At 42.3% G+C, this 12,760-nt stretch overlaps 1 protein-coding gene across 1 annotated transcript; it reads left to right on the top strand.

The window, feature by feature from the left end:
* The first annotated feature begins 3,264 nt into the window (after nt 1-3,264).
* LOC308381391 (sperm acrosome membrane-associated protein 4-like) lies at nt 3,265-12,602 on the top strand. Its single transcript, XM_080858952.1, has 3 exons — nt 3,265-3,371; nt 10,724-10,834; nt 11,819-12,602. The coding sequence occupies exons 1-3, from the start codon at nt 3,320-3,322 to the stop codon at nt 12,043-12,045; spliced, it is 390 nt and encodes a 129-aa protein (XP_080715078.1). The 5' UTR covers nt 3,265-3,319; the 3' UTR covers nt 12,046-12,602.
* Nucleotides 12,603-12,760: the final 158 nt, after the last annotated feature.

The following is a 12,760-nucleotide window of genomic DNA, read 5'->3' as shown; positions in this document are numbered from 1 at the left end:
CTACCTTTTGCGATGTTCGGTCGAGCCCTCACTCAAGCCTACTCCCAGTGCGTTCGCCCCCTTAGCTCAGGTGCAGGTACAGGTGCAGGTACAGTCTGAGTCAGTTTAGTCAGTTTATGTTCACTGTGGTTTCTATCCTCCTGGGACACACACACACACACACACACACACACACACACACACACACACACACACACACACACAGAATAGCTCAAAAGAGTAAGAGGGGATGCATGAAAAACAAATGTCAACTACAGAGATCACAAGTCTACGGGGTTGGTTTTCTCAGGAGGTAACGTCAACTGTGGTTTATTTGGTAGCATTTTATAGTGTGGCTTATTTTTACCAATTGCATAGTTCAAAGTTCAAGTTCAAAGTTCAAAGAACTTTATTGTCATTGGCACAAAGACAACGAGACAGTAGAGGCAGCAACAGACAGCTACAAAACTTAGGATGCTGTGAACATTATCTTCCACAGCTAGATAATAATAAATAACAATTAATAAATACATTTATACTGTACAAATAAGAGGTGCGCTATGTGATAGATATACCTGCTCCCTCTATCTCGAGCCTCCAGTGGGGAGGCCTGAGGTCAACCGACCACCCCCCCTCCGGCCTCAGCATCTCATACTTCTGAGTGGGAGACCATCCTAGGCCGTAGCCTTCTTTTAGTTTTTTAAAGATTTATTTTTGGGCTTTTTGGCCTTTAATCGATAGTTTTTAGTGAAGAGTGGGACAGGAAATGAGAGGGAGAAGATGTGGGGAGTGGACAGGAGAAATGACATCAGGCCGGATTCCAACCTGTGTCCTCCATGGGGATCAATCCCCGAATGTGGTCAGGGCTACTGGTTGCGCCACAGTGCCCCCCCGGCCGTAGCCTTCTTAGCTCACAAACTGGACCCAGTGTGCCCACCTCCGACAAAGGTTGACCGGCCACATGGTGATATGATATCATTGATGTGGCGTCCAAATGAGCGATAAAAAACGATTGCGCAAATGCAAGCACACCAACTTTTTTTGTTTTGCAGGTGCCCCTTGCCGCTCCTGGCAATATGGCGCCTGTGTCGCCTATACCATTACCCTGATATCTCTAATGCTGGTGAAGATGACGCTTGTGTGTCCTATACCATTACCCTGCTATCTCTAATGTTGGGGTGGGTTAATTAATTTCCCCCATGAGATAGTGCAACTGTTGTGGAGGGCCGGACAAATAGGCTGAACTCAATTCAGCATGAAAAAATGTGCACGTTTTTGCAGTATTAAAGGTGTGCCCAGACGACCAATACTCATGGCACACACACGAGAGCAAGCTTGCAATGCAATAGTATAAGTATACAAATGAATAGTACCGGTAATATCAATTTTTATTGTTTAACGTTTGATTCCTAATTTACCATTGACCTCCGCGGGCCGGTCAGGGACAGCCAAGGGGCCGCAAATGGCCCTTGGGCCGCACTTTGCCCAGGTCTGCTTTAATGGCTAGCGCTCTCTAGCCATTTCACTTTTTTTGTTTTGCAGGTGCCCCGTGCCGCTGCCGGCAAGATGGCACCCGTGTCGCCTATACCATTACCCTACTATCGCTAATGGCTAGCGCTCTCTATACAATTACACTGCTATCGCTAATGGCTAGCGCTCTCTATACCATTACACTGCTATCGCTAATGGCTAGCGCTCTCTATAGCCAATTGCTGATCAAAGTGGACTCAAGCAAACCACATCCATCTCAGAGCGCCCGGCCTTTGGATAAGCTGCAAGACAAAGCTTGCCTGCTCATTATAGAATAGAATAGAATAGAATAGACTTTATTTGTCATTGTGCATTAGATACACAACGAAATTTGTTTGTGCAACCACTAAAAAAAGTGCAGTTGTGCTGGGCGGAAGGTAGGAGGATAATAGATTGTCTGGATCAACTGCAAGTCAAAGCTTGCCTGGTCTTTATGTCTGTAATAGATTGTCCTATGTCCCAAACTCCATTGAATTACTGACTGTTATTGTGTTTTGCTGGCTAATGATTAGCTGGCCTCTCTTAATGCAATCTGTCGGAACAAAGGGCTGTGCTTTAAAGTGTGTGTTTCAGCCGTGAAAGAAAAGAAAGCCTTTCAAATACGTCATGATGTTTAACAGGCTCTCAAATTACCCAGCCAGACCATACTCAGCATATTAGCATATCACTTCCTGGTAGGGTTTTTCTACCAAAGTGCTTAAAAATGTTCCGGTATATTTGTATTTTTTTTTTTAAGAGCTCTGTTACAGTGTGGTCCAATGGGAATTACACATGGGTAATGAGCAGCACTTAACAAGCTGGCGCCTTACAATGTGTACAACGAAGAATTATTTTTAATTATTTATACATTTTTGTATTTGGGTCTGAGCTTTTGTTTTCCATTGTCTCCTAATCCTCTTTGCTGAATGTTTGATTTTATTTTAAAAGAACAGTAGTTTAGGTCTGCAAAACAGTATTTCTTTTAGACCTACCACTCCCGATGAGTTAAATCATTAAATAAGTATTTCTGGATGAAAACACAATCTGCCTCTACGATATGTTTGGGTTGAACGCAGGTGTTTTCACATTTTTAGGTAGCACAGACAGGCAAACCGCCTGCCTGTATCAATGAGCCCAAGCCAGACCTAAATATGGTAGACACAGCTTGAGTCAGTTCGATTTTAATTCATTACAGAGGTGTTCAACCCATACTTTAGGCAATGTCAAGCCTGGTCAACTGTTCCACTAAAGTCAAGTGGTGTCCAAAGGCATCTAAATGTTATGAGTAGCTTAATTATTTTACAACTGTCAATGTGTATAAACATATCATAGAAATGTTTCATCTCCCCAACCAGCCCTACACACATATGTTACGGTAGCACAAAGGAGTAGCTCAGACATGACAAATTAAAAAGATTTAATTAATAAATCTATCAGCTTAATGTCAAACTGCGTTTTCCATTTAATCTTTGCAATGCCTGGTCTACTTTCAAAGATTCATCTTCACTTATTGGGGAACGTGAGCCCAGATTGGGAGACACTGTTTGAATTTACTTATTTTATAAATAGCTTATTTTCTGACAAGAAACCACCCGTAGGTGTTGATGATTCATCAAGGTGGACCACATTTGGCGTAGAGCTATCCTTTTTGGAGCAGAATGAAGATGGGAGCACTTCCTGGTTTTTATGTTGTAACGGTATAATGTTAAGTGACGTTTGGGGAGGGTGCGTATAAACGGTGGGACGCTGTCGGTCCAGTTAGTTTGATTGTAGCAGGGTAACGGCGAAGGACATTTACCACACGTCAGCAACAGCCAGCCAGCAAAAGAAGATGAATAGAATTATTTTGAGCATCTTTGCGGTCACCGTATGTTTTGCTGTTGGTAAGCGACTGAACTGATTTTTTTTGTTGAATATTTATATATATTCTATCTGTTATAGTATAACATAAAACTTGTAGACTAGTGTTGCGCTTCATGAACATGATTTAAAGTGTAAAGTAGGCTATTAACCTGCCTGAATAGTTTCCAGTGTACAGATAACGTTTTGGGAATGTTTCTTAGTGTGATATCTGTCCATTAAATGGACACAAGAATCATGTAATATATAGGCAAATAATTGGCGACATTGTAACTTCTGACAGACATATTGAAGTAAACAGTTATTGGCGTTTATTTTATTTCGTAGACTATATATAGACTATTTAACCATAAATGTATGATCATACGCTTATTTAAATTGTTAATTCACATACATTTTCTGCAGACCTGGTCTAAATCTATGGCGTATGAATGTATAATTAAATGTCTGTCTGCACCACGGTCACACCCATCTTGAGATCGTGTTAGGACAAGCTCTGAATGCAGGATGAAAAATTCTGCATCTAGCCTCTAGCCAGCACTCTCTTTTAATTAGCTCTTCTCCACCCTACCCTCACAATATTTATGAAAAAAACTACCGCAAATCTGTCTATGGTCACCAGCATATTGTAATTGTAATTGCACTGTATCCATATTATGACGTTACATATGCCTCTAGATGCTTTGGCGCAGCCAGTGCCTCAGACAACACTTACACTACTTTTTTTTTTTTTCTATTATTTTTGTTTGGCCCAATATATAGTTACACAGTTTTTGAACATAAATAGTGTAGGTGTTTGTATAGGGGGTTTGAGTTATCTTATTAGATTGTATCGTTGTTGAACAGACTATTGTGCTACTTTTTGTAAGTCTACGACAAGATATGACTCAGGTCACAGGCTGGCGTGTCAGGCACAGCTTTTACATAAGAGGGCAGCATAATAATGACTGTTGTGTTATGCTTGTCTTAGTGGGTGATAGTTAACCTAAATCTATGGTTGAAATATCATAGAGGCTGGCCTTATGTATGGAGTGCTACTCATGCCCCTAATGTTGAATTATGTTTAATGGGAGAGGATCGAAAGGTAGATTGTGCTTTTCACATGACAATGTGTTGATTAGTTGAGTAGGTCTTTCTCAGTTTTTCCTGTAACTGTAGAGGTATACAACTGGTCATTCCCACTAACCTAGGGACTGGCACTCTCTTCCACCTGACTCATTTACCTCAGGAATCAAAATCACATGTCTCTATGAAAAAGTTTGAGAGGACAAATAAGCAGCACACTGGTCGTCAAGGGCGTTATGATCCGAGTTGTGTTATTGGGTGTTGATATAAGGCATACCATATATGAACAGCAGAGGGCGACAAAGGTCAACTGAGTTTTTGTTATTTGGAGACACCGCTTGCTCAACAGTGTTCTTTGGTTGTTGCCTCTTTCTGTCGATTTAGCTATGGGAGAATACTGTTTTGTAAAAGAAAGAGAACTAAATACAAGATAGAGGTCTGTTTGTGATGACCACAATTGAAAATACTAATATTTTTTCTCAAATCTGAGTCATTATTTTCAGTCAATCATTATCATCCTCAAAAGTTCTTCAGGTTGGTTATGTAGTCACTGCATACACACGTGTGTATTTCAAACTGTGCCAAATCTTTGCGATACCCACACTGTTGTGATTTGAGCCCTGTTGTCAAAGGAAAACAGCTGTGCTAAAAGGGTTTCCGTGCCTGCGCAGGTCGGTTCAGGTTATTGGAATGTAGTTGACATGTAATCACAAGAAAAATATACTGGAGGTGATTTTCTTACGAGGTTGTCCTCACTGACATTGAACACAGCGCAAACATAAAACAAATAGTTCCCATGTCTGTGGCGGGGCGAGGGCGGTTGGTTGGCTGTCACGCAGGCGACATGTTACAGGCCATCATGTGACAGTTTAACGGCATCAGAATCATTTCTGTGGCCGACTGTAGGAGGTTTGTTGAGGTGACTCATAGTCAGTGCTGTGTAATTACAGCTAGCGTTCATCGCATTCCTCCACCGTGAGATGTCAAAATTGAATGTTGCGCTTACGCAGACAAATGGACGGCATTCGAAGGGTAAAATAAAATAAAAAATGAATTCTACCAGATGGTGTAAATGGATTTCCTCAACTGAGATATGGAAACAGTTGACTAATAAGCAAACCAAAGCCTACTACCAGCTAAAATGGAGCCCACCTACACCTAGTATCTGGGTACGCTAATGTGGTCACAATACTGTGTGCTCTGCTCTCTTTATCCTTCTTCTTTGTCGACAAAACGACAATCAAGTAAAATATGTCCCGTGTTGACACGTGGATGTCACCTTTTTGTAAGTGAAATATTTAACAATGTTTAATATGTTAAGGTGTTTGCCATCTTCCATGTTTGTCATCGGTCTTTGACCAGAGTCGTGTAAACAGGTTTCCTCGTCCTAAAGGAACACGGAACTAGAAATGAGAAAAACCCCTCTCTCCTCCCTTCCTCCTCTCTCTATCCCCCTCTTCCTCTCCTCCACCCCCAGGGCCGCATTTGTGCAATGGGCAAAAGGGGCTGCTGCCCCGTGCCCCGGCCACTAGGGGGCCCCGGCTCTGGGAGGCTTCTGCCCCAGGCCCCAGATTACCTTAACCTGGGCCCTGTCCACCACCCCAACATGTAAAGCACAGGAGGCTAGTGAACATATGTGTGTGTGTGTGTGTGTGTCTGTGTGTGTGTGTGTGTGTGTGTGTGTGTGTCTGTGTGTGTGTGTGTGTGTGTGTGTGTGTGTGTATGTGTGTGTGTCTGTGTGTGTGTGTGTGTGTATGTGAAGGAGGCTAGTGAACCTATAGCTACAAGCCCCCCATTCATCCACTCAGTCGTCCAATAGTAAAACAGCTCCTGCACCTCTGTATGTTCACACACCATGAACACACTACTGGATGGCGTGTAGCCTTTAGTTTCGGATGTTTCAAAATGACTGTGGTGTGATGAAAGGCAGCGATAATACCATGGCAGACACAATGGGTCTTCACTCAGCTTTGCGGCTGTTCTTGGCTTCCGCCATGACATTTCTCAACTCTCGGCCGCATACAGTCCCAATCAAAAGTTTGGACACACCTTCTAATTTTTTTAGATGTTTTTTTCTTTAATTATTTTCTTCATGGTAGATATCACTTTTTTTGTTTAGAACATCATTCCATATGTGTTCTGTCATAGTTTAAATGCCTTCAGTATTAATCTACAATGTATAGAAAATAATAAAAGTAAAGAAAACACTTCTCAAAGAAATTAAAGGTGTGTCCGAACTGATGACTGGTACTGTACTTGCAGCCGATGTTGTATTTTTCTCAGTGACAGGGTTATTCCGAAGCGGCCTGGTTGACGCCTAGTTCTTAGCCTGATGAGTCAGCCTGTGCCAGAGACAGTATGGATTCTTTGCGTAACCATGGGTTTTGTAGCCAATGTGAGATTTGTGTGTGTAGGATTGGGTAACATACACACATACACACACACATACACATACACACACACACATAAACATACACACACACATAAACACACACACACACACACACACAATGTGTGTAGGATTGGGTAACACAAACAGGTTTAGCTGGATTAGTGGTGAGGTATGGAGGAAGGTATGGCGTCTGTTGGAGGGAAAACCCCCTCAGTGTTGGACTCGTGGGGAAAACCCACAGTGGAACCAGAACCAGGCTTGGTCCGGGTCAGGTCTATAGGCCAAATTTGGCAAATGGAGGCGAGTGCGTGTTCTTAACCTTTACACTTTTGCGTAAAGATTCTAGATGGTTTAATTGAAACTAAAGCCCTCAAGCCCAGCATCCTTGTTTGTTCACTGAGAACTACCTCGTTAGACTGCTTGTTTGTGTTTGCGTTTGCTAGCTATTTGGGCCACACCTCTGGTGACGTTGATGCCACCACAGAACATGGGAGTGACCGCCATAGAGCCCAGCCCGGGTCACGACTGGGGCAGATCGGGGCTGTTTCTTTTTGGCTTTTTTATGCCTTTAATTGATAGGTTAGTGAAGAGTGGGACAGGAAATGAGAGGGAGAAGAAGTGGGGAGTGGACTGGAGAAATGACATCGGGCCGGATTCGAACCCGTGTCGTGGTCTGGGGCAGATCAGGGCTGTTTCATGCCCTACGGAACATCATCGCTGCTACTGTTTTTTTTTTTGTGATCAATTTTTTATTGACACCATTATTTATGTAGTCAAGACATTCATGCAGTTACGACATGCAAGACAAAAGTATATCAGGACATTAATTACATTTATCATCTGGTGTACATGAACTGAACCCCCCTCCCCCCTGCCCCCCACAGCCCACAGAATCAACAACATACAACATACAATCACACACACACACACACACACACACACACACACACACACACACACACACACACACACACACACAATCTCGCTTCCACTGTTTAATGTGGTAATGCACGGGAGAGGAGACATTCCTGCTGGGGCTTTCATGAGACACTCAGTGGCACATTCTTCTATTGACGACACACACACACACACACACACACACACACACACACACACACACACACACACACACACACACACACACACTTTCTATTGACGACAGACCGTCAGACGGACACACATCTTTTGCAAGAGGCAATCTGAGATTAAATGTTTGCGGTGTGGAGATGCTGAAGATTATATGTAATTACACTTGAACAGACCACAGCTGTTGTCTTCTGCAAACAAGAGCCAAGCCGCCTCAACCCAAGCATGTCTGCTGTGTGGGACAGTTAACCCTGAGTGTGTGTGTGTGTGTGTGTGTGTGTGTGTGTGTGTGTGTGTGTGTGTGTGTGTGTGTGTGTGTGTGTGTGTGTGTGTGTGTGTTCATCCACTCGGTCAGTTAACCCTGCCCTAAACAGCACTCAGGCACTTAGTGAGTTACTGAGTGCGGATGGCTGATACACTATCAGTGTGATGTAATCCTTTGATACAATAAGATCCAGCCTTGCCTGGTACAGACTACTTGAGTACTTGAGGTTTCAGACAGTGTGTTGGCCCTGGGCGTGTGTGTGTGTGTGTGTGTGTGTGTGTGTGTGTGTGTGTGTGTGTGTGTGTGTGTGTGTGTGTGTGTGTGTGTGTGTGTGTGTGTGTGTGTGTGTGTGTTGGCCCTGGGTGTGTTGATTTACTAGATAATCCAGGCCCTCCCCCCCCCACCCCACCTGCGAATGGGTGTGCCCGAAACCTGTTAGTGGTTTGTGAGTGTGTGTGTTTTAGGGTTGTTTGTTCCAGGTGGTGGTTTATAAAGGTGCGTCTCTCCCAAACGTTCCTCAATTGAGAACCTCGTGCTTCTTTGTGTTCAAACTTCAAACTGAACAAAAGGACGAGAGCCACCCGAAACTCCCTGGTCTCCCTGGGGGACCCAGTGGTCTGTGAGCCCTAGGACTGAGTTTGGGAAACACCCAGACAAGGGCCGAGAGTGTGTTTGTGTGACTAGTGCTGTGCTGTAAGTGTTTGTTTTGTTAAAAGCACCAGCTTTCCGTAGGAATGTGTCTTTGGCATCAAACACCTGATGATCAGAATGCCAGCTTTGTAAGATATGTTCCCTCTTGACACATTCCCTACCAAGTATTTTTCATCTAATTTGATTCATGAACTTTGGGGTAACATTTCAATTCAGGGTTTGACCTGAGATTGAACTCAAGGCTAGTTAGTTTGGGTCCATCTAGACTGGGCCGTGGTCCCTTGTTAATTTAAATGGCATTTGTCAATGAAAACCTGCACCTTACTAAAATCTTTGCCTAAAGGCACAGTTGATAGTTCTAATCACATAGGCTACACCTTTTTTTGGTCAAATTCAGCTAATTGTTCCTGATAGTTCCACTAACTGTCCATTCAGATTGTATGTTGTATGTTGTATGTTGTTTATCCTGTGACGACATCAGCGCATCAGTAGAAATATCTCCATGTAGCCGACACTTCAAAGCGACGGTTTAAAGTGTCATCCATGACGTAATTTATGTCGTCGACTTTTCAAAAGTGTCGGCGACATAAGTATAAATTAGGCTTAACTGTCCATTCAGTGTGTGCGCTTGAGAACATAATCCAGTGTTGGTTTACAGCTCTGTAAATGGGAGACAAAATGGTGGCTCAGACACACAAGCAATAAACAATCCTATAGCCAATCGACATTTAGAGGTATGGAAGGGGGTGAAATTTGCTGAGCTTAAAAACCAACAACTTTTTCTAAAACTAAAACGAAAAAACCTTTAAGGCTTTACCTTTAAGTCAACAGGCAGAGTGGGGCATGAGTGTGTGTGTGTGTGTGTGAGTGTGTGTGTGTGTGTGTGTGTGTGTGTGTGTGTGTGTGTGTGTGTGTGCGTGTGCGTGTGCGAGTGCGTGTGCGTGTGCGCGTGCGCGAGTGTGTGTGTGTGTGTGTGTGTGTGTGTGTGTGTGTGTGTGTGTGTGTTTGCGTCACAATTCAGACAAACCAGCGTTTGACGTCTATGACCTCTATGTCCTTTGCAGGTCCTTTGTCAATAAGACCTAAGGTTTGGTTTACTGATAACCTTGTCTCTTTGCGCTTTACGAAGAATTGAAAGGCATACCTTACTAAAGTTCGTTTTTAAACCATCTCTTAAGAGTTCCCTTAAGAGACCCCTTCCGAGGTATACTTTAAGATCAAAATATAACAATTCCCAAACAAGGAATGGCTGTGGGCTAGATGTTACTCATAGATTTGTATTGGGCTGAAAATGAACGGCTACTTTTTTATTATTTTATTTGGCTAAGCACAAAATGTCACGCAACAAAAATGTTGGTCTTACATCGCAGTCAGTCAGCACATTTATTTGATTTGAAAACTGTGTTAAGGTATAGCGAAGAGTGGTCCAGACTAACCTGGCAAAATAATCTCTTAGCGAACACCTACTAGCTTGGAAACCACTCATTCTAGGAACGTTCTAGAAAACACCTTGAAACGTTAAGGTACAGCTTAAGGTATATCTTATGAACAATGTAGCCTTATGAAGGCTCTCTCTCTTTCCTCTCTCACTCTCTCAAATCAAATTCAAATTCAAGGCTTTATTGGCATGACTGCATATAAAACAACGTTGCCAAAGCATGTTTACATAAAATGTACAATCACAATTAATACAAATAAATAATAATAATAATAATACAAAAAAATAAATTCATAGATAGTAACAATGTGGTATATAGCAGGTTAATTGTCAATTATTAAAAATTAATATTGGCTATGTGGGACAGGGGGTTGACATCTCTCTCTCTCTCTCTCTCTCTCTCTCTCTCTCTCTCTCTCTCTCTCTCTCTCTCTTCCATCCTTCTGTTCATCTCTTATGCTTCTGTTTCTCCTCACAGGCCATACCCTTGAGTGCTACAAATGTGACTTTGGTTTGTGGGACCTGTGTTATACCACAAAGACTACCTGTTCCAATGGGGAGTCGTGCTTCAGTGGTAAAGGTGAAGCAGGTAAGAGATAGGTCCTAATAATAATAATAATAATTCATTTTATTTTGAAGGCACTTTTTTATTTTATTATTATTTTATTTTTATTTTCGTCATCTGGATATTGACAAGAATACAATCAAACATGACACATTTAGAATATCTTCAATACTTTGAAAAACACACGTTCCTTACACATTTCTTTTAACGCACTTTTCATTCAAAAGAATCTCAGAGTGCCTACATATTAGAAACTAACTATTATAATCCTCACCTCCTAACCAATGCTCTAGAAATTGACAATGGCATAATTTCTAAAAAAACGTATAACATAAATCTCTCCACATACTATCACACTTTGTTTCAAGATCTCATTTTTAGGTGTAACTCAATTTTTGACCAGGTAGGCAGTAATTAGTGTTGGCAAATGTGAAAATTGTGTGTTTTGCTACGGTGACTGTGGATAGAAGATGAATGCATAGGTCCCTAGTAACAGACCTATCCTCGCACCCCTTCGCACCCCCACCCCCACTCCCTGTGTACATGTTCTCCCTATGTGTATTGTTTTTATTGTGATTCTTGGATGGAGCTGACCTGTGCTCTGTTTGGACATAGACATATAAACATTCATACATATACTCAAATGATTCTGTAATAACAGTCATTCAAACAATACTGCACTTACAGTTTCTGATCTCTCAAATCATTCTGAAATCAGCCTACTCTTATGTAACAGTTTACATAATTGTATTGTTTTTATTGTGATTCATGTATGTATGTTTGTAAGTTAAGTGTATAAGCTACATGATGAACTTAATTTCCCTCTGGATTAATAAAGTACCCATCTATCTATCTATCTATCTATCTATCTATCTATCTATCTATCTATCTATCTATCTATCTATCTATCTATCTATCTATCTATCTATCTACCTACCTATCTATCTATCTATCTATCTATCTATCTATCTATCTATCTATCTATCTATCTATCTTCTTTTGTATCAGCCGGATTTATAAAGATCGGGAAGAAGGGGTGCATGCCAAGAGCCAAGTGCAACATGACGGAAAACGTCAACTGGCCCAAAGACTCCAACAGCTCCGTCTACTCCATCACCAACACCTGCTGTGACACGGACCTGTGCAACGCTGCGTCCGGCCTGCCCCGCGTTGGCACTCTGCCCCTCGCCCTCGCCACCCTGCTCACTGTCATTACTGCCAGGGCCATGGTCTGAGACGCCACACACACACACACACACAAACAAACGTCACAAATACACACAGCAGCACACTCATATGTGCACATGCTTTGAATAAGATCCACCTCTTTTCCATACACACACACATACACACACATACACACACACACACACACACACACACAAACACACACACACACACACACATACACACCTGCAGAATAAACACACATGTGCAAATACACACAGGCCCCCACGAAATCCAACTGTACACAACCGTGTACAGGATATGGTATTCAGACATGGTCCTATACACACAACATTGTGTATTGTTCATCCCATTCACACACACATCTTAGCTGGAGAACACATAGTATACCTGAGGGGTTTTCCAAGTACCTGGTGAAGTGACAGACAGACCCAGGCAAGATGACTTAGAGGAGGTAGGAAGCTTCCTAACAGAGGAGCCCTGTGGCTTCATCCGTCATGCAAAATACTAAATCTATTCATAAAGCCCTTCAAATCAAATCAAACTTTATTTGTAACACTGAGGTAACACAATACGCCTCACAGAAGGCAAGAAAAAAGTGTGTGTGTGTGTGTGTGGGGGGGGGGGGGGGGGGGGGTTACAAACACTTGTAGAAACACACAGATTTTGCCAATGATAAAGAGATGAGCTACTATGAGTTAACTCGGGTTTGTCACTAAACTACATACTTGGTTTGTCACTAAACTACATACTTGGAATGCC

Source organism: Sprattus sprattus, assembly GCF_963457725.1.
Source record: "Sprattus sprattus genome assembly, chromosome: 20".
Taxonomy (NCBI): domain Eukaryota; kingdom Metazoa; phylum Chordata; class Actinopteri; order Clupeiformes; family Clupeidae; genus Sprattus; species Sprattus sprattus.
This window is presented reverse-complemented; position numbering and strand designations above follow the sequence as displayed.